This window comes from Gadus morhua, chromosome 8 (assembly GCF_902167405.1).
Source record: "Gadus morhua chromosome 8, gadMor3.0, whole genome shotgun sequence".
NCBI lineage: Eukaryota > Metazoa > Chordata > Actinopteri > Gadiformes > Gadidae > Gadus > Gadus morhua.
In genome coordinates, this window is record NC_044055.1 from 11,556,914 (window position 1) to 11,580,834 (window position 23,921).

Below are 23,921 nucleotides of genomic sequence, written 5' to 3' on the forward strand. Positions count from 1 at the left end.
TTCTGGGAAAAAAAAATTCTGGAAAAAAAAAGGCCTAATAGCAGAATCTAAATGCGTTCTGCAACATGCTCTGTGCTGTCTTTCTGAACTCAAGAGCAAGAGAGCACAGATTGGGACCATGAAAAGATATACACTATGGAGAGCTATAAAGAGGGCGGGAGGAAGAGAGGCACAGGGGTGGTCTTTAGTCACATAGGGAGGAGGAGGAGGAGGAGGAGGGGCGGAGGGGGGTGTCGAAAACAAGTCCCGAGAACCAGTGAGTGGGGCGTGCTTCTAACTTGTATGGTGGCCATCTCGGGTGCTGCAGTCTAACCCAAAAAGGATATTCCCCATAGAAAACACAAGCCTCTAAAAGTACCGTACTGCTATTGAGCACTCAGCTGCTCTTTATGTTTCAGCTCGCTTCCACTTGATTCCAATGTTTTACTTTTGGATGTATAATAAGGATTACAAGCATATCACACACACAATGAGTCTTGCATTTACACTCCTTAACCAGCTCTGGCGATTATACAGATTGTGTTGTCCCTTAATGATGAAATGTAAACGAAAGGTACTGATTAGGGGCACAGCTCCATGTCGTTTTCGGGGTGAAAGGGTAGATATCATTGTATTAGGCATTGTTCTGTCCACACGCCCACTTATCTTAACGTGCAATTTGAATGTGCAATCTAGCCCTTCAAAAATAGTCTGTCACACTTTATTTTACAGGACGCTACTTAGTTATAAGTTGCCAACTGCTTGACCAGCAACAGTGGTAAACGTGGATTGTATTGAAAGCCTGCCTTGCATAAAACCGGATGCTAGGGCGGGACATAGCTTCTCAAAAAAGGTGAGGGTTCGCCAAATGACAGCAAGCTTTCTAGCCTTGATATTTGAATCGTTGAAAAAACAAGCTAGCCGTGAATCACTGTGCTATGAGTTACTGACAATAGAGTAATGTAATTGGAGGAAATACTTGTCCGTTAAACGCCATTCCAGGCATGTGTCATAACTACCTAATTCAGCCTTATACCAGAAGTAAACAATGGGACATTTTTTGGCATAAATATATGAAGAATGCCTACATTGAACAATTTAATTATTGTTTGGCCTATATTGTGGTATAGAAGTACCACTTTAGCCAATTTGTAACTTTAATGTATATATTAGCCAAATGTTAGCTTTCTTGTTGTAAATAATGCCATCATTGTTGCAGTAATACATAGTGTTTACTGGGACATTACTTAAAAAATAATATTAATTAAATTTTTACATAACACAAATAAAGAATTTATGCATAACCATCAAACAAAACATATGCTGCCTGATACCAATACCAATACTAAAGCCAACGCTCATGCTAATGCTAAAGCTAACGATGCAAACTCCCAAACATTGGGGATGTGGATAAACACTGTGCAACATAGCAACATGCACACTCACACCAAGAAATGTGCATGCAAGTAGATGCACACACAAACACATGCATGCAAACCTACCCACACACATCCACAACCAAACACTCCAAACACCAAACACAGACCAACCCAGAACCACCAACCCACACACACACACACACACACACACACACACACACACACACACACACACACACACACACACACACACACACACACACACACACACACACACACACACACTTTCATAGTGCCTCCTTTGAATATTCCACAGTCAGCTGGCAGCAGGTCATCTGATTTCCGCAAGTGACACAAAGGTTTTTGTTAATCTAGACCAAACAAAAAAGTCTATTAAGGTTTGACACTGCTTAATATGCAACTAGGCTCTGAAGCCGCACACATGGTTAACCATAGCGGGCCCGTTTCTGTTGCACACACTCACTATCCTCCTCCGGGACCATTTAGGTCTGTACTTACAGCACATGTTCATTTGTGATCACCGCGTATTCAAACCAACAAACGGACAACCCTCTAACATTTGAACATGTCGACTCAAACGGCAGCCGGGCTGGAAGGGAACATGTTTGTGTACGGTGGAGGGGCGGCCTTCAAACAGGACTTTGCTATCTTCCCCTGGCTTACAGTATGTATGGACATGAGTTGGAGCTAACACACAAACTAAACGGCGACAGAAAAAAAACAGCAACAGTGACACACAGCCGATGTATAAATATCGTGCTCCCAGGCTCTTCTGAGAACAGAAGAGGCTCCTCACTGAGGATGGCCAGTGTTTGCGAAGCGTAGCCCCTCTGTTTCCCTGGGCCCTTCAGGGGCACAGGCCTGCTGACAATGCCCGTCATTCTCTAAGCATTATTCCCCAAGATGACTGTGTCAGAGGCCCCCGGGCTGGTGACTGGGTCCCGTGACCAGCGCTACACCCCAGCCCCATCTCCCCATCTCCCCATCTCCCCATCCTGGGTCCATGGCTGTCCCAGTCCCAGCTGTCTCTCTGACCCCTGGCTCCAACTCAGAAACCCTCACTAGAGGAGCCCGGTCCAGGTCCCAGCCAGAGCCCTTTCCACAGGGCCTCGCTGGAGCTACAACTTTCTGCAAATCCAGCAAGGCCACAAAAAGACCCTGATGACTGGCCTCCTCCCTTCGGCCCAACCTTAAACCAGGGTTGATCAACCTGATGGGCCGCCGACCCTAGAAATGTGTCACCAATGCAATCCAAACCCAAAGCTTTTACCCAAAGCTTGGGTCCCCTGAATCTGCACACACCATGCTTGATCGGTCTATCTCCAAATTAACATCATAAGCTCTGAAGCTCACACACCTACCCAGGTTATCTCAACACAACCTGGCTCTCTGTCTGCTTCCATACAATCTACAACTCCCCCTGGATCTGCTGACCAGTTCAGGAGGAGCTCACAGCCATCACAACTGCCATTTAATACAGTGTCATGAGAGTTAAGGTCAAATAACTAAATAACAGTGTCCAATTAAGGTATTTATGACGTTAATACAACTTTCATGCCTAAATGCTAATAACATCAACATCCCGACTTCTATATCGGTAATTTATGAAACACACATTGACAGGCTAAGAATTTGAGTAGAACCCATAGTTTAAAGACTACCTATGGGAGGGAGAACAAAGATGTTGCTGTTACAGGGCAGGGGATTCAAATCAATGGGTTGCAGCCAAAAATAGCCCCCAACCTAAAAATCAACTAATCAATCAATCAATCAATCAATTGACAAGCAGACACATATCTATGCTCTTAAAAACATATAAATGTGTGATGCAGAGAGAGGAAGAGAGAGAGGGAAAGAGGAGGGGAGGGGATCAATGGGTGACAGGATTCCAAAGCATCAATATGGACATGCTCTTTGGCATAACAAGTGCTCGTCACATCGTCCCATCGTCACATAGCATGCCACGCTCTGTCCTATAGAGCCGGTCAGCATCAGAGCTGCTGGAAAAAAATACTAAATAAATGAGGCCAACAGAGGTCCGTGAAGGACAAAGGAGGATTATTATTTGGATTACAGCGTAAACCTTTAAATGAACATAAAATGTTGTCTTCTTGACGTGTGTGAATGTTACAAAGAGGTATGATAAAATGCGTAAAAACAGTAGCAATAAATGATTTCTTTGAGGATCGTAGGTTGGTAGATTTTGTGTTCGTATACAAATGTTGTATACTTGCAACACAGTATTGCACAGCAGTGGTTACTGTATAATACTGTATCTTATTTGATGTGTTTGTATGCACATTTCCTTGGTGACAGCATTGAAATACTGCACTCTATTAAATAGTTTCAAAATGCATGCAATGCAAAAATGTTTTGAATGAATCATAACTCCAAAGCTAAAGTTCAGTTTCACAGTTTAAGGCTAGTCTCTATTCGTAACTAATTTGCAGTTGTGTGGTCCCACAAAGGGCCCGTTTAAGAATAAAACATTTGAGTGGATGTCAACTGACAAAAAGTTATTAAATAAAACGTTAAAATCTTTGACCAGTATTACAAAACCCAGGAACATCATGAGGATGTTATATTGGGGCTATGAAGGAGAATGGGTTGTTATAGCCTTCTCGTACACCTCTCAGGAGTTCACATGGAGGTTAAGGCCAAGACAGGAAGTCAAAGAGTGGACATGCTGTCTGACAAATCCCAGTCCACACACATGTGCATGACAGAGACAAAAAAAGTTTTTTACTGATAAAGACAACCGCAATAAGCATTTTCACACACATGTAGCCTAGATACCGTTTTGTCTTATCATATGGTTTGAAAGAAGGGTTATTATTGAGGTATTGAGATCAAAAATAAATTATTAATGAATTCTATTGATATTATTTATTTTCAGTGTGATGAGGCCCATAGCTCTATTGCTAAATTGCAGCCTGTGCTAATTTTTAAACTGAGAGGGGAACTACTACTGAAATCTCCTCTTTGTTTTGAGGTTCAATGTGTAACTTCACACGCATGCACAATCCTTAAAGTGAAAAACCTGCTTGTCAAACTAACGGCACATGCCAAACTCAAAACAATACTTCTATGACTCAATTGCAAGCTAAAAAGGAAGAACATTTGCTCATATGCACTCATGTTCGCACAGATGCAGGCTCACACACACACACACACACACACACACACACACACACACTCACACACACACACACACATGAACGCACACACCCACACACACACACACACACACACACACACACACACACACACACACACACACACACACACACACACACACACACACACACACACACACACAGGCGGGGACAAGGCAGAAAAAGGGCCAAACCACAGGCCCAAGTCTGTATCAGCGCTACCTTACAGCCTCATGTGACTCTCTTGCCATCACCTGACTCGCTGTCGCTGTCTTCCTTCATCTTTCTTTCTCTCTCGCTCTCTCTCTGTCGTCGTCTCCCCCCCCCCCCCCCCCCCCCCATCTCTATATCTCTCACTCTTCCCCTTCTCCCTCTCTCTCTTGTCTGTTTTCCCTGGGGTCGGCATACACTGGCTTTTGCCTGGTGTCAATCGAGAAAGGACCGGCAAAACGCTCACAACGCTGACACACACACACACACACACACACACACACACACACACACACACACACACACACACACACACACACACACACACACACACACACACACACAGTACAATCCCCCCTCCCAAAGGGTGTTGAAATGTATGTCCAGAGGGTATTCAGGGAAATCGTAAAGGAGACGGTTTGTCTACCATATAGCCCATGCCCCCCCATCCCGCCCCCCCAACAACCGCATAACTTGACAACAGGACGACAGGCTGCACACAGATACGGTGTAACTTTGACCGAACCCAGAGATAAAGCAGGGCAACCTTTGAGATGAGAGGCGAGGCTAAAGACGGGGGGGCTGCGGATGAGGCCACCCCCCCCCCCCCCCCCTCTCTCGCCCCTCGTATGTTTACATCTGAATCCAGAGGTGAGCCCGGCAGGAAGCAGAACAGGTAGAGGGGGAGAGCTCACTTTGCATATCCAAATGTCCTTTTTTCTTGGCACATGCCACAGGCGGAAAACCGCCAGCCCAGCGACGGCCGCTGCCAGTGTGCGGCTGGTCGGGCACTGGGTAAGGGCCCCTCTCATCTGGGGAAAAGTACTGTGACACAGGAGTCCCTCATGGGGCGATCCCACACCGCATGGACTGTTGAGTGTTGGGACAAGTGTGCTGTGGGCGTGATGTATCGCGTCCTGGAAGACGTGGCACTCACTGGGAGAGTGGGGCCAACCTTTGACAGTGACAGCAGCCACAGGTCAGGGTTAGGTGAAGAACCCAAGGGCCTCACGGGCCAGGAGCCAAAAACCAAAACAAATGGTGGTATCAAAATAAAGACACGGTATGGTATGGTGCATTTACAGAAGGCAGCCGCCAGCCCATTTTACACGTTGGAATACTCCCACGATGAAATGTCTACGTCTGCAACTGTTAAAACAGTAATCCAGAACTACAGACTTTATAATAGTAACAGTAAAAGTATTGTAATATCAATCCTAATTCTACTAAGCTGCGATGGTATTGATTGATAAACATGGTTTTCAGTCCCTCACTGGACATGAGATAGATTCTTCTGTTGTGACCAGAAAGGGGTCCATCTTAGCTACAAAGGCACCAAACATGATCTACTGTATACCGGCAAACATACAACCCACCTATTCCAGTTTACCATGACAAATTGTTACATTTCCAACGATTATGAGTTAAACGGCTGCTAAGGTTTTACTTCAACAGACAATTTAGACTCAGCCCGATAAGTAATTATAGACAGTAATACTGTCATTGCCAATAAAAATGTATTGAATCATGCCATTGTTTGTGAATTACCAAGTGCTTTCGGAACTACCATCAGGAATGGACTGCCAGCACTACCATTATAAGAAACGACTTGTACAGGATAAATAACCCCATACCTGTGATGGACAACATTACCTGTAAGTTAAAAAACATTCTGGAGAATCATCATAAATACAATTGGCCTGCCAATTGTATTTATTAGATTGGCGGTCATGTGTGCATATGTTCATGCATTGGCCTGTGCTCGATTTCCAAAAATGCTAATTCAACAAGCGCTTGGCATGCCCCACCCATTGTAAACACATGCCTCCTGTAGTCATACTTGACATGACATTCGCACATACTGTGCAGCTCTCTCTCAAACCACAAACAAAGGGGAAGAGGACAAACCCAGCAGCAGAACGTGCCACTCGCTCTGCAAGCTGCCAAACCGAAATTAACAATTCTATCGCTTTCACACCGATTTCCAGTTGCGAAAGTTACCGACGATTACAAAACTTGGTGGACGCATTGTCAAGAATCTTATTGTCCACCTGGAAGCACACAATAGGCTAGATAAAGGAAACACACACATATGCGCAGGCACGCACGTAGAGGCGCACACAAAATAAAAGCGTGTGAACTCACTATTGTGCGCAGTCAATGAGCTGGTACTCGTTGGACCTCTCGAAGCACGCTTTTACTCCCTCGTCGTCCCACAGTTTCTTCGCATGGTCAAAGAACTCCTGTTGCGGAAACAGAAGGGGTGTTAATAAAGATAGCATGTCACAGAAATATATAGAGATTAATAAACACATACAGTGCAATGAGGGATGAGGGAAAGGGGAACGGAATGGGGGGGGGTGGGTAGAGTCCAACATACGTGGAGGCCACCTTTCCATCTAAATACAACCAACGACCGACTTATTGGTCCAAATTCATAGTTTACGTGTTGGTTACCATAACTGCTGTACAGCACCCCTGTGTTTGTAACTCATAATGTATACCCACATGTATGATGGTTCTGACACATAAGCAGCTCTGATTGTATAGGAAAAACACAAGCAGTAGCGTATACGTATACAGGAGGAACAAAGAGCAGTTTTGTTTTCGTAAAAGTTAATTTAGCCAGATCATCATTTTGAAGGGGCATTAGGGCATCATAGACCTAATACGAATTAGTATTGATGACTCACTTTGCCAATGATCTGAAATACAAATATCATGTAAGAAAAATCTGCCGCTTCATACTGAATGATATGCTGTGTTACGCATACTAAAACATACAACACTATGCTAATAATTCTACATTTTATTTGAATTAGGAATATGTCTTAGATTTCCAAGCCAAGTCAAATCTCACATCTCTGCACTTCTGTAAGTGAATGTTAAAACCAAGAGGGCCCATGCAAGGGCAAGGAATGAAGAAATATATAGATAGATAGATAGCCACATGTTCATCAAGTTTAAGTACGATAATATTAAATACAAACGGCCATCTCACTCGCTAGGGCCACATTGAGAAATCAGTGACCACAATATGTTTACCCAGACATTGATCGAGAGGACCTTTCGATTTTTAGAATGTTCGATCAATTATTCACACCGTTGACACAATATTATGACAATATGCATATCTTCCTTATGACATCCATATTATACATATTGTAGACATCCAACAAAACAGAAACACAAACACACACACACATAAACACGTCACACACACATAAACACAAACACACACGCACACACACACACACACACACATACACAGACACACACACACACACGCACACACACACACACAAACACACACACACACATAAACACACACACACACACACACACACACACACACACACACACACACACACACACACACACACACACACACAAACAGACACACAACCAAAAAGAGTTACTAAACATAGTCTCCCACAGCTCTTCAGCTGACCGCTGGTGCTGGACAATGGTGCGTATTATGCAAGGATGGCACTGCGAGTTGGAGAGAGGGAGGGGGGGGGGGGGGGGCTTCATCTTATCAATGACTTTGAGATATTTCTCAGGATTCTCTGTATGCTTCCCCCCCCCCCCCCCCCCGAACAAAGATGACTGGTTTTAAATACCTCTCAGGGCTCTACTGTGCACATGTCTTTTTTAGACCCCCGCCGCCCCCCGGCTCTGAGACTAACACATGACCCGCTGCACTCCCCGCTCGCTCCACCGGGGAAGACAGGGCGGGGGGGGGGGGGGGGGGGAGAAGGCCCCTGAACTGGAGGGAAGGGTGGGGGGGGTGTAGGAGCTGACAAGTAATCACATGCTTTGGGAGATCTCCTCGAAAGAGATCCGGTGATTAAGGAGTAAATAAAATAAACACGGAGGTACGGTCTTGTTGCTAAATGTATTGGGTGTTTCTTTTGCTTCGTTGTGTCGTTTGTGTGTTTCTCGACAAAAACACACCACCAAGTCGGTTGTCGTTTATTAAAAACTGGTTAACCAGCTGCTGCCTCTAAAGTGAAGAGGAAGCTATAACATGTTATGCCTACAATGGTAATTGTGTTAGCTAGCAGCTACGATACAATCAAACATTTACTTCCTCACGCCAGGATAAGACGGACCATGGATTAATTTTCGAAGCAAGATCGAAAATCCCTTTTCCCGTGCCCACAATGGTTGCAATAAGCAAACTTTCTGTAACAAAGATTACGATAGCAAAAAACTAAAAAACGGGCCATCATCCAGCCATAACGGTTTGTTCTTGCTGTCACATCCCAACTCGACCACCTCAGCCAATAGCCACAATATTCTACCCCGTAAAACATCCTATGGCTGGGGTTTGTCTCTAAGCTTTGGGGCCCGGCCTCCACCATCTCCGTCAGGCCGCTGGTCAAGGCAAGGGCCCCCCTCGACCAACAAGGGATGGGCCCAACAGTGCTAGCGAAACATTAATCTTGATGGGGACCAGAGGGTGGGGGACAGGGAGAGAGAACCAGAGTATGGTTCTCCTCGGGCTCTTTTCCACAGAGGCGTGTGACACTGGGTCTTTGAATAAATGCAGTGTGTGGTGCAGTGCCCTACAGAGGAACTGATAACACACACACACACACACACACACACACACACACACACACACACACACACACACACACACACACACACACACACACACACACACACACACACACACACACACACACACACAGACAGACACAGAGAGAGAGAGACAGAGACAGAGAGAGACAGATAGAGAGCGAGAGAGAAATTGTCTAAACACAAACATTTAACTCTTTCCCCCCTCTCTTTAATGCGTCCATACTTTTTCACTGGATTTGTGATGTTCAAAAAAAGTTTTCAAGAAATCTATAATTTTGTGCTTCCAGTCAATTGTACGGTTATGTCATTAATACCTCCCATTTGTACCCATCAACGACAACTATTCACGAGCACATGCTCCCCTTCATCATTGCTCTATATACAGATTATGGACTATGCTTTAGCCATAACAGCCCCATACTGTTAACATACCTCTACTACCCTCTAACCTTTGAGCGCCACACATGGTGTCATTTTGTCTTGTTTATTCTAATTTCACAGTACCACTTTCTCTGTCCATACCTTAATTATGTGTTAGCTGTTATTACGTTTCCTCTGGGGTCACCTAGTACACGTATCGCTCTCCTGGATGTCCTTTCTCAAGGGTCTCAAGCCTCAACCCCTGACTTATACTTTAAAAAGTTAGATGATCGTCTTTGTCCTGCTCACAAGATTCTTGTGAGCAGTCCATCTAGTGACTGCAGATGGACACCATTGTGTGTAACTGTGTTTCATGAACTGTGTAACATGACCGTAAACATCAATTTTTGCTTGACCAAATATGCTAACAAAAGTTATTTTGTATCTCAATACTAGTACCAAAGGAAAGAATCGAGTTTTCGGGGCATCGTAAACAAACAACATCTAGCCTATCGAACACTATTCATTTGCCTTGCGACCATTCGCCGTCAATTACAAGATATAGAACATGTAAATAATGTAAAAAAACTGAGAAGACCATGTAGATTATGTTCCTTAAAAGCCATACTTAACCAACACACAGATTTTCAACGACATAAAGTAGTTTGAACAAAATCCCCTGGGCTGCTATGTCACCACAGTGGACCGTTTCACTGTAAGACTGATGGTATAGGTCCATGGATTTGGGCCCATACTGTAGCCCCTAAGAAATCTGCTCACCCCTTGAGTTCTAAATATCAAAGGAAACATGTACATCTTATGCTTTACATAAAAAAGTCAACAACGATTGTCAAACCAAACCCCAACCAAAGTTTACATACACATTAAAACATCTCTATGGCCACTTTATAGCGACCTCAACCTGTTGAAATGGATGTTAAACAGAATGGGCTAGCTGGCTGGTGCTAGGGGGTTCATGCTAGGTGGCTATGCTAGGAGGTTGGTGCTAGGTGGTTGGTGCTAGGAGGTTGATGCTAGGAGGTTGATGCTAGGTGGTTGGTGCTAGGAGGTTGGTGCTAGGTGGTTGTGCTAGGAGGTTGGTGCTAGGAGGTTGATGCTAGGAGGTTGATGCTAGGTGGTTGGTGCTAGGTAGTTGATGCTAGGTGGTTGGTGCTAGGTAGTTGATGCTAGGTGGTTGGTGCTAGGAGGTTGGTGCTAGGAGGTTGATGCTAGGAGGTTGATGCTAGGTGGTTGGTGCTAGGAGGTTCATGCTAGGAGGTTGATGCTAGGTGGTTGGTGCTAGGAGGTTGGTGCTAGGTGGTTGTGCTAGGAGGTTGGTGCTAGCAGGTTGATGCTAGGTGGTTGGTGCTAGGTGGTTGGTGCTAGGTGGTTGATGCTAGGGGGTTGATGCTAGGTGGTTGGTGCTAGGAGGTTGATGCTAGGTAGTTGATGCTAGGTGGTTGGTGCTAGGTGGTTGATGCTAGGGGGTTGATGCTAGGTGGTTGGTGCTAGGTGGTTGATGCTAGGTGGTTGATGCTAGGTGGTTGATGCTAGGTTGTCGGTGCTAGGTGTCTGGTGCTAGGAGGTTGATGCTAGGTGGTTGGTGCTAGGTGGTTGATGCTAGGTGGTTGATGCTAGGTGTTTGATGCTAGGTGGTTGGTGCTAGGAGGTTGATGCTAGGTGGTCGGTGCTAGGTGGTTTATACTAGGTGGTTGTGCTAAGGGGTTGATGCTAGGTAGTTGGTGCTAGGCGGTTGATGCTAGGTGGTTGATGCTAGGAGGTTGATGCTAGGTGGTTGTGCTAAGGGGTTGATGCTAGGAGGTTGATGCTAGGAGGTCGGTGCTAGGTGGTTGATGCTAGGAGGTTGATGCTAGGTGGTTGATGCTAGGTGGTCGGTGCTAGGTGGTTGATGCTAGGTGGTTGATACTAGGTGGTTGATGCTAGGTGGTTGTGCTAGGTGGTCGGTGCTAGGTGGTTGATGCTAGGTAGTTTATGCTAGGTGGTTGTGCTAGGTGGTCGGTGCTAGGTGGTTGATGCTAGGTGGTTGATACTAGGTGGTTGATGCTAGGTGGTTGTGCTAGGTGGTCGGTGCTAGGTGGTTGATGCTAGGTAGTTTATGCTAGGTGGTTGTGCTAGGGATTCGGTGGCAGCAGGTTGTTGCTGGCGGTTAGTTTCTAGGTGGTGTTGCTGAGAGGGAATTTTAGGTGGTCGTCGTTGGTGCTAGATGCCAGGTCCTTCCTAGGTGGTGTTACTAGGTGGTCGGTCCTATGTTGTTGGTGCTAGCTCCTAGGTAAGTGGTGCATGGCCAGAGTAGTTGCGCTAGGTGGTTGGTGCTAGGGCCTAGATGGTTGGTGCTAGGACCTAGGTGGTTGGTGATAGGACCTAGATGGTTGGTGCTAGGACCTAGATGGTTGGTGCTAGGACCTAGGTGGTTGGTGCTAGGACCTCGGTGGTTGGTGCTAGGACCTAGATGGTTGGTGCTAGGACCTAGATGGTTGGTGCTAGGACATAAATGGTTGGTGCTAGGACCTAGTTGGTTGGTGCTAGGACCTAGGTGATTGTGGTAGGCGGTTGGTCCTAGGTATTGGTGCTACACCTAGGTGGTTGTGCTAGGTGGTTGTGTTAGGTGATGGTGCTGGGTGGTTGTGCTAGGCTATGGTGCTAGGTGGTTGTGCTAGGTGGTTGTGCTGGGTGGTTGTGCTAGGTGGTTGTGTTAGGTGATGGTTCTAGGTGAAGGTTCTAGGTTGTTGTGCTAGGTGGTTGTACTAGGTGTTGGTGCTAGCTGGTTGTGTTAGCTGATGGTGCTAGGTGGTTGTGTTAGGTGATGGAGCTAGTTGGTTTGTACGCCATGACATAGGGGAGGCATCAGGCCCAATCCTGGGGAAAGCTGCTCATTGTTTAAAATGGGCAGCCAACTCATCTGAATTTGCTTCACCCGATGGTTGTTGGAAAGCTAAGCATAGCTCCCGCTATTTCATTTGTTTCTGCTTTGCATAGACGGCCGTTCAGCGCCCTATTTTCCATGAGTTTACTGTTGTCCCTTGTTGCTCGTGGTAGGGTAAAGGTAGGCCAGGGGCATTTTAAAAAATGGCCCATTTCGAGTGGTAAGACGAACAGAATATGAAAACTGGGAGGGTTCATGCACGATTAAAAGGACATTGTAACCAGGCTAAAATAATTGTGCCGTTGTGCTATGCACGACAAAATGAAGCTGAGAATTACAAATAACCTTGTGTGTTCAAATGTATGAAATTGGTTGACCATGATGCCAACTCACCCAACTACTTTTTAAGCCAGCATAACCCGCCCTTCCACACTTTCCCATTTCATTGTAGCCCCAACAGGTTAGAGCCACAGGAATTGGCTGAGTTCCTAGGGGGGCTGTATTGGATATCAAGCCAAGCTAGGCTATGTGGTGATATACTGGCGACAATGTAGTGGTGACACCAACAACACTAGTAATGCCCACCACTGATGACATGCACAGACACACCAGACAAAGCTATGTTGTTCCCCTTGGTTTGGCTAGGCCTGGGAACATGGAGACAGCCCTCCCAATGGCCCTGAACTGTCCAACACACACACACACACACACACACACACACACACACACACACACACACACACACACACACACACACACACACACACACACACACACACACACACACACACACACACACACACACACACACACACCTTTAAACTTTATATTCCTGCAATTGCTCAGCAAATAAGCTGGCTAGAGAGGAGAGAATGAGAAACATCCCATGGGTGATGTAAAGTGACACTGTACTAAACAATACTAGTCACGTGACAACGTCAGAGGTGATTGTTATGGTGGGCCTATGGATTGGGCCATGAGGGAAACGATGCGAGTGAACTGGCCTTTGAGAACCAGGCTTTCTCATGACTACTCAGCATGTACTTCTTTAAACTTTAAGAAACATTAAAATGAACCTGTTTGATTCATGTACCACAATTGAATAGTTGGGATCCAATCCACACTCAAAATAATCAAGGTACGCTCCCTAATCGATAAATATCAATAATACACACATTTCCCCACAAAACACAGCCATTTTAGCCTTGCATAATATGGAGTCAGTTTCTCTGTACAGTACAGTAAAAATAAGAAGCACTAAATCGAAATAGTAGGTAGTAACACGCTAATAATCTTTTTCCTTTATGTCTATGCGTTGATTTCTCCTGCCCTATTTTGCAGAAGCTGCGACTCTTATTTTAAAACAAGGAAGACTTTTGAAATTATGTAAAATATTATTTCCCTATCCGGCTATCACGTGACCTAGAGCTATCAGGTGGTAGAACACTGAAAACAATCCCTTTTTCTGATCACATTAAAATCCCAATGTCTGTCCCAGCTACGAAGCATGATAAGCATTCAAAATGGTGGCAGATCGTAAATAAAGTTGCTATTATATGGATGTTATAATCAGTTTTCTCTTATGAAACCCTGTGATAGTGCATCCTTGATGTTTTCCAAAACTCACTCTTTGAAAATAAAATAAGCTCCTTTTTCCCCAATTAAAATCTAGAATATAATGCGTATCAAGGAGACACACATTGCAATCTCTCTAGAAAACAATACAAATATATATCCTGACCCATTAGTCTGTGCATTAGTCTCATTCACTATTTCATGCTCTCTCCTCATACACACACACACAAAACATATATATATAACACACAAACACACACACACACACACGTCATACACACACACACAAACGCACACACAAGACACAAACACACAAAAACACGACACAAGATGATTGAAATCTTACCTGTGAATAGTCAAAGTCGGAGAGAGGAGCTATGCTTTTGATGTACTCAATTCTGAATTGGTCCTCTGGATTAGCTAGCGGGACTGGGGGTATCAAAGTGCTCATTGCCGACACTATCGTCTTCAGATCACAAGTTGGAAGTAAGAAGAAAACATAACAAGCCTTTAGTACACAATAAATATAGGACTATTCACTAAAAATGTTAGGTTACATTTAAAAGACACAGAGATAATTATTTACAAAAATAGGAAAGCACTGTTACGGATCAAACTTACCACTATGGCATCCTTAACGTTTTTTCGTATATCTTGTATTTTCAGTTTCTTTTCTCTGTGTGGGGACACAGTACAGGTGTAAGGGGACTATCAATCAGGCAATGTCCACAACAAACTAATCGCTGCTGGCAGTAGTCAGATAAAAGCGGCTTGAATATCCCCTAAAGTAGGGATAGGAATTGCTGTAGGGCCAGACAGTAAGATACTCATACAATTACAGCAATATGACATATAGGCATGTTCAAAATAGACCATTGGTCAGATCAATGCCATTGCAAGGCCTTGCAGCAAAACAAACCATCAATAGGTCTATTGAATCCGACCTATCACCCTTTAACATGAAACTGAGAAACAATTAATCGGACATTTTTCTGTACTCAAACGTTATGTCTTACAGATGTAGTCTGTTGATCCAAAAAGGAGGAAATGGGAAGAAAATAGCTTATATGAACTGAACACTGCGCCCAACAGGCGCTGCAGTGCCTGAGGAAAATCCATTCAGCCTATATTACAGCCTCGACAGTCTCACTCATTAATACACAGACACAAAACATTAATCGAGATTATTTTTGTACAACACACAGGCTATCTCATGTGAAACTATTGAATAGCACTCACTCTGCGTTGAAGCCGTTGACGTGTAGAATCCTCATCTGCTTCACAATGGTGCTTTTTCCGGACTCACCCGCACCTTGGACATAAACCCAATACATGAGCATGTTATCAAAACACGAAATGCAGACATCCTGACAAGCCTCAAAAAAATGGACAAATGTTTTCGAATTGAATGTAATTGTATGCTCGGCTTCGTTTCCATCAATATCCACCCCCCTGACATATCGCAAGCGCTGTCAAACGGGTACGTGTTCAGCAACAGAAAGGCATAGAGACATTGACACAAACCATAAATGAAAGCCTTACCCAATAATAACAGCCTATGTGTAGCTTTATATGCTTGTCTTTCTTTTTGTAACTGTTTTTCTATTTTTTTATTTGCCTCTCGTTGTGCCTTTTCGTCGATGCGTTGATCTTCAGTCTTGCTGTTGCCCAAACAACCCATCTTCCGTCTCTTTTAACCCTTCCTCGTTAAAAGAAAATATGGAAATACCTCGGATGGTATATTAAAAAAGCAATACGTATATTGTAAATCTTGGCGAGGCTTCTCGGTCGGAGGGAGGAATACGTTCCCCGTTACAATTCCGCTTTAGCCGCAACGAGCTGGAGCTTCGGCATCCGAGTCATCTAAACGATATTCTGGGTTTTCAAACCAAAAAAAACGATGTTTAAAAAAATAATGGCAAACATGCAAAGGAAGAGGGGGTTTCGATTTCTGGAATCCAGTCAACTGCTCCTATCTTGTTCCTCCCCTCTTCTCACAGTATTTTCTATCTAAATTTCTATCAGTATTTCTGTCTCTTTAACTCAGCACTGCCTCTCTCTGTGACACCAGGAAGTAACCGTGAACCAAGGGAGAGAGAAACGAAGAAATATCTACGTTCAAATTTAACAATCCCAATCAGGCAGGCCTATATATATATATATGTACATATATATATAGGCTGATATAATTTTAGAAGTTGCATTGGAAAGGTTGAGCCATTAAAAAAAACATTAGTAGGCCTACAGGAGTCCTCCACTAGCCAGCTATCAAACGAATCGACAAGGGGTGGAAAGTGTCCGCCTCTACAGACTACTTTCAGAGGGCTGGGTCTCATGTCGTCCAACATGAACGCAGTCAGCGAGATGGCCCTGACCTAAACTCTCGATTGTTTACCAAGTAAACTGCACTCTGTCTACATACTAAAGTTAACTATATTCCTGACTCAATGTCTTGATACACAACAAACACGCCGCACATTACATATATTTTTTATGGGTAGGTTGTGTACTTACATTAGAAGTTAGAACATATAACTTATATAGGAATATAGGCCAAGTCAAACGAGCTTAGATATACAACAAGTTTTGTCCTACATTATGTTTACTCTGCAGTAGTCTACTATTGTGTCAATTTGAGGATAATTCAAGCCCTGTTTACAAGGTTTACAATGTAATGTAATCAAATATTGCTAATGTGATATTAAAGCAGGATTGTGCCGTATATTACAGTAAACATGTAATATTGCTCTATGTGTATATCGTCAGAGGACTATCTGGCGTGAGGAAGGATAATAGCTATTGCTAATACCTGCTTAAAAATAAATATAACCATGTTTGTTTGTTGTAGTTCTTTGGGATGCCCAAGGAAAGAACCAATTCCGATGTATATACCTTTTGTTTGTTGATAAACACTAAAGAACACTTGATGAGGTAGCAAACGATTCAGTTCAGATAATACATCCCATACATTACTCTGTAATACTATTTTATGTTAGCATATCACTTTGACTTATATGTCTTAGTTAAAGTTGCTCAAGGCCTATGACTTATAAGGCTTTGGGCAAAGATAATAGAATCTTAGCATGTGTAGTGTGCTTGCTACACATAATTAGCCACTAAACTGGTAACCGTTAAATAGGTTTAGAAAATAAAAAATAGAAACTGTGTTGTAGCTTACTAAAAGGATAAAATATTCATCATAGATCAGTCTATATACACACACACACATTACACACACACTATCCACTTGTGTGATAAAGAAGTCTATACACACGTACACACACGCACACACACAAACACACACGGTCACACGCACACATGCACACTCACACACACACAAACACACACACACACACACAAATTAACAATTAAAATATAATATAACATAGTACAGATAACTATGCTGTTTCCAATATTTAGTTAAAGGAGGCTGTGAATATAAACATAGAGCTTAGTACCTTTGTGCCATCTTATATTAGCCTACATCGATTGAGTAAATAAATGCATAAGATATGTGCCATTGTGTACCATTTCCATGCTATGTAAAAATCCATCTCTGACTGTTGTAATCTTTCAAATTACATAGTATTATTTTTCTGTTTCTCATGTACTGTTTGGACAGAATTAAAGAACATGTTTTAATGGAGGCCTTTTTGTAAAGTGTTTTAGGCTGTCTAGTGGAGATATATCTCAGTTCTCTTATTAAATCTTGGAGTTAGATGTACATACAATGATGCAGTGTGCATTGTATTGTCTCATACTGTCCGTATTATCCATTTAATATGGTTGAAATGGTCCCTGCGTGTTTTGATCTTTATTATTAAAAGCTGCAATCAAAGGTCACTTTGTATTTCGGCTCAAACCATGAATGGGCGTTATATCTCATTGACCACCAACTAACATAGGTATTCAAATATAGGCTACAAGACAGCTATCAATGCTTATAGTGCCAGATGTAGAAACGAACAAGCTGCGATGGGCAACATTATGCAAATACCATGCAAATGCTTGGTTCATGCAGTGAAATGAGTGGAACAAAGTAGCTCTGCATGCAAATAAAAAACCGGGACTCTCACTTCATCTGTTGGGTGTTAAAATCTCAACCACCACCCCCTCCTCCTCGACACCCCTGTCTCCCCACCGTAGAATACAAGGTCATGACAAGCGACTGGCCCACAGTGCTCTCTAGTGCTCAAATAGAGAATAACATTTGTGTTTTTTAGATTTGCTAGTTCGCTACCAGCGCTACCAACATTTTCCAAATAAACCCCTCCCCCACTTCCTGGGAATTCATCGTTTTTAGTCAGTTTATAATGGCTTGGGATTTAAATGTCCATACAGTCCATCCTTCTTTAATTTACCCTTTTCCTTCATAACCCCAGATGTCCTAGCACAACAATCTCCTCCCTTTGAGCCTTAAAGTTCATGTTATCTTATCTTTAAAACTGGATGACTCCCTTTTTATAGACCACTCACTTATATCTTAGTTATTCATTGAAAACGTACACGTATTGTGCTGAAGTCATCATTCGACTCATCTATTTATATCACAAGCTGCAATCCCTAAATATATGTAAATGTAGTTAATGCAGAATAACAACCAGAAAATGCCTATGCATCGTATGCCTACATGGGGAATAACTACAATAAAGTCTAAATGTAATATGTAAAAACATAATTAAAGCGAATAGGATTAACTCACATATTTGTTATGTTTTTTCTTCGAACAGTTCAAGGAAGAGGATGATAACATTTTCTCTTCCCCTCAGATAAAAGGCCTCAGCTTAACCTCTAACCAAAAATGACCATTGAACCCTGCCTGCAATAAGGCTTTGATTTCCATTTAGGGTTACTCAGGACAAGAAAGTGCTGTATACATGTGATTTACTTGTATATAGCCACAATGTAGTTTTTTCTATTATTTGACCATCAAAATATATATGTGGACCACACAAACAGCGATTAAATGTCCTGCTGTATGAAGCTACAACTCCCACTAATTTCTTTTCAATTTCCAAACTGCCATCAAAACAATGGGGTCCTTTACCAAGTGAATAGTGTCCCACCCTCTTAAAAATACTTCACATTGTGATGCTACAGAAAACCCTTATGCATTCATGTCTGAGAGATGGGGTCCTTGATAAGTGTAAATCATGCATTCTACAAATGCAACGGTGCGAGCATAGTTCAATGTCTTTAAAAGTATGTGTCAGTTTGTATGTAGCAAAGCTTTATAAGCTGACAGCAGTATCAGGGCCAATAACTAGGGTGGGCACTGCTATAGAAGCCATAAAACATGACAATTCATCCTTCAATCACGCCTGTTGATGATTAGTGCAACTAGGAACTCAATGGCACCAGTGGTAAAGTACAGAGCAATGGTCAATGATAAAACCCGTCCGGAGGGAAGCAAAGTTCACCTGTGTGAGACATTCTTGCATTTATAAGCTGGGGATGGACGAGCCTGCAGGGGCCCATGTGTGGCTGTGTTGTGGTGTGTGGAGATGTATCAATAAGGGTTTCTTTCAGCACCGAGGTCATCCCATTCAAGAAGTCCTGAAACTGAACAGAAACACTGCAGTGACACGATGTGACATGTCCACCTTCTCTCCTTTTGCCATATGTTTCCATCCGGTGTCAGAGCCTGTAGCCTGTGCTCATTAAATAGGGAGTGGAGAGGGGGGTTGATAGGAGAGAGATATGGAACTGCCAATCAAGTGTCGTTTAGGAACGCTGTTGCAGATGCTAATCACCACCTCCTGTGTCTTTGAAAGCAGGCTTTACCCTACTCATCTGTTGCTGTACTTAATTGGAACATAACTCTGGTCTTGACACCCATCTTTGTATTCAGCAGATAGACAGGTTTTAAGTTACTGTTAGTTAGCAAATTGTTGTTGTGGTATTAAAATGTATACTTTGATGACATGAAGTTGATCTAATAAATAAGTAATGAATGAAATTTCAAAATCCACACACATATAAATGGCAAAAAGAATATATGGCGACACGGGTGCAATCTCAATCTAACTCGTGCAGAAAAAATATGGCAGCGCAGTTAAGTTACACTTCCTTATTCCTATCATTATTCAACCAAACACCAGCAGCAAATACAAACAGATAAAGTGACCCAGATTAGCCATAGCCTAGGTCGCCTTGAAATGTAACACTATTTGGAAGGTGTCCACTTTCAGAGGAACTAAAACCAAGCACAGTCCTCCTGGCTGCAACCAGAGTCCCAGTGGACACCTGTAAAGGTACAGAGTCTTGTAGGTCCCTTAAGGAGACCAAATGAGGCCCTCTGTGGCACTCTGGAGAGACTTCAGACTGTACCTGTTTACACCAAAATAATCAGGATTAGGAACAAAAGACGAACAGGGAGCCCATTCCAAATGACAGATTACAACAATAAACATAACATATATATAAACAGTGACTTTTATGAATACCAAAACAATGAAGCTTCTTCTGCTTCAGATTAGTCCCCCGAGGGTAGTTTGAAAGTTATACAGTCTATCCTACTTAGAACTGGTATATATATATATATATATTTTATGAATGCCATTACAATGAAGCTTCTTCCGTTTAAGATTAGTTCCCAGAGGGTAGTTTGAAAGTTATACAGTCTATCCTACTTAGAACTGGAGTTATGGGTTTAGACAGGAATTAAAAGGAATAGCACCTTCTGATATACTGTTCTGACAAGGTATGCTTCTCACTCACTGTTTAACACTTAGAAGAAGAGCAGTTGAGTAGAACTAACAACATGAAGCTGTTTATCTCTTGACGAATGTCTGCTTTTCTTATCATGTCGTGAATCAAACACAATTACAAATGTGTCGATGTAACAATAGCATAACCACAATGATTATTGAAGAATTGAAGAACACACTACTAAGTATGAACATTTGTATAAACATGTCATTTTAGAAAACATAAGGGCCCAGTAGGAGTAGGAGTACTAAGGGGTCCACCCTGACACCTAATGTTTTCTGGTAAACATGATTTATCCATCAATGATAAGTCGTGTTATTAGATAGGCCTAGCAGTCTTATCAGTGTGTGTGTGTGTGTGTGTGTGTGTGTGTGTGTGTGTGTGTGTGTGTGCGTGTGCGTGTGCGTGTGTGTGTGCGTGTGTGTGTGTGTGTGTGTGTGTGTGTGTGTGTGTGTGTATATATATATATAGTGGGTATTTACAAGAACAATTAAATGTATTAGCTTTAAAACTGCAACAGGACAACAGGCCCAGCTGTGTGTGGGTTAACGTCCATCTTCGTCATTTGTCACTGAAAACCGCAGGGGGTAGTCCTCTGAGCCAAGCTAAAAACAAAGTAAAAGGCCTCCCCAACGCACTGACATAATTTCTGACTGTCTACATTCAGTGCCTAATAATAGGCTATACCACGTCCATAACACAACACAGATGGGGACAACCTACCGAGTAATAGCAGTCGATGCGTCTGTTTATACTCCCGTTTGAACTCCTTGAGCACCCTGTCAATGCTCTTACTGACTTTCTTCGCCTCCTTCTCGGCCTCCTTTTCCTCCACGACAAATTCCCAATTCTTTTGCTTTTGGGTGCTCGTCTTCTGCAGCAACGGCAGGCGTCGACTACGGTCCTTTCCCGATCCCTTTCCCGCTCCTCCGCCACCCCCGTTTTGTATGAGCACAGCATCAGTGCCATCTCCACGGCGGAGCTCCCCGGCCGGGAGCTTAGCGGTGTCCCCTTGGCGTACTTTGCCTCCACCGCGGAGCGACGATGTCTCGCCACATCCCCCTGTGTCCTCTCCACGGGCTCCCCCGGCGCGCGGAGGTACAGCTGTGTCTGGAGGCTGATCCGAGTCCGAGTTAGCGTTGGAAATAGACCCGCTTAGGTCCCCAAAGAGCCGGGGACGCAAACTGTAGCACAGCCCCATGTTGAAACCAATATATGTCTGTCAATTGGACTTTTCATAAATTAAAATATCAAAAACCACGTCAAATCAGCAGTCCTAACGCGCCATCGTAACATCGGAGCTCCAGCGATGTGATCTAAATTCGAATTTAATCCGAAAATGTGAATGAATTATGCTCCGACATTTGCTATATGTCATTTTGCATTTTCACCCGTCAGCCTACGCTTCGTAGATAGAGGATCACCTGATCCCGCTTAGTGGACACTGCGGGTCCACCTTACCGTAAGTAACCAAAAGTAGAACCTTGGAGAAAAAACGCAGCATAGAATCTGCAAATGGTCAACATTCAACTGCACAGTTGTTAGATGAAATGCATAACACACGTCACATTACTACAGTATGGCCATTTCGAGAATGCTGGTCATGATTTTCATTCCACACATTTCTTGACTGCATATGAGGCACATTCTGTCTGCCCTATATGGTTCATGGAATGCAGACATTAGTCTAAACTTTCCTTATTTTGCCATTTTGTTGTTGGCCTTAAACACGGTTTATCCTGCCAATGCACGTTGCTGTGGTGTTATTTTTTTTAATTATTATTCTAAATTATTCTTGCTGCGTGTAGTGTGAAAACATTCAGTTGGTCGGATTGTTTGAAACGGTAAAATCAAAGAGAAAATCAATTTAATATAGGATATATTGTAATACAAATACCGTGCATTGTAGATAGATTTGTAGTTTGTTTATAACACATGTATTTTACATTATCATCTAGAGTTGACAGTCAAACTAATGAATGACTGAATGACTAATGAAAAATATCTTTATTTTGTTTTAATTCGTTTGTCCATCTAATAAGTCTTTGGGGCGTTGGTTTTGTAGCACATTCGCATAGGCCTAAATACCATAGCATAATTTTCAGGATTTTAAAAGGAACACTAGAGGGCGCTAATATGGAACGGATGTGCTCAGCTAAAGCTAGCAACATACAGGATGCTTCTAGGCTGCCAAGCCAGTCTATTAATAGCAACCCTTGGAGCGAGGCTCTCATCACTTTATGTATAAACAGTTTTTCATAGGCCTACGTTACATATTTTCGACTCAAAAATGCTTATATTTAAAATCAGTGCTTGATACCATGCAAGCTTGACCTAAAGTCAAAGTATTTATTAAATATTATTAAATGTAGGTTTTTACCTCACAGATTGCGGGGTTAATATTTCTCTTAAAAAACTCTTTCTCTTAAAAGCCAGTTAACCTACCAGTACATTGAAACATAGTTTAATCACTGCTTTATTTTATATTTAAATAATATATATTTAAATAACACCTTGTGTATGACAAATATGTGCCATCATATTATTGTAATATACTTTAATAATATTCAGTTACCCTTTTACACTATCGTTTCTCCTTCCTTTATTTTCACGTTTCCACGTTCATTTTTTTTGAGCCGGTGCGTAACCCTGTGGCCGTTACCTGGCATTTAGTTGCGTCCCGGACTACCGAGGACTGCGACTTACGGCAATTCCCATCACAGGGTGAGTGGACCTATAATCAGACTCTCAAGGGTGGGAGTCTGCTTTTGTTATCTAGTCCCTGTGGATCAAACAAACCATATTAAACAAGCTACAACAGTCAGATGATATTGTCTAATGAGAAACGCTGAAGTGCTGTGTCTCTGGGGAGCCTTTGGCCCGCCATCAATTCCAATTCGTTATGATTCAAGAAGGTGGTGTTGGCGTGTGGCTAGTTTAAACAAAACAACAAGTTTGTGTTTATTACTCTCATCGTGACTGATGACGTGAAATAATTGAATTTAAATTATTACACTGAGTGAAATATCCCATTTTTATTATATCTTTGATTTACAT

The 23,921-nt window shown here is 42.8% G+C and overlaps 1 protein-coding gene across 2 annotated transcripts in view; it reads right to left on the minus strand.

Annotated features, from left to right (window-relative positions):
- The window catches only part of LOC115549673 (guanine nucleotide binding protein (G protein), alpha activating activity polypeptide, olfactory type), a 48,272-nt gene extending 25,984 nt beyond the window's left edge, over positions 1-22,288 (minus strand). The window contains exons 1-5 of one of the 2 annotated variants that reach the window (XM_030364998.1): positions 21,588-22,288; positions 15,393-15,465; positions 14,775-14,829; positions 14,500-14,619; positions 6,890-6,987 (exon numbers count right to left, since the gene is read on the minus strand). In XM_030364998.1, the coding sequence (XP_030220858.1) occupies positions 6,890-6,987; positions 14,500-14,619; positions 14,775-14,829; positions 15,393-15,465; positions 21,588-22,065 (824 nt within the window). In that variant the 5' untranslated portion in view covers positions 22,066-22,288. Of the gene's footprint in view, positions 1-6,889; positions 6,988-14,499; positions 14,620-14,774; positions 14,830-15,392; positions 15,466-15,695; positions 16,431-21,587 lie in introns of those variants that run through there. The other variant, XM_030364999.1, reaches the window with a different exon arrangement.
- Positions 22,289-23,921: the final 1,633 nt, after the last annotated feature.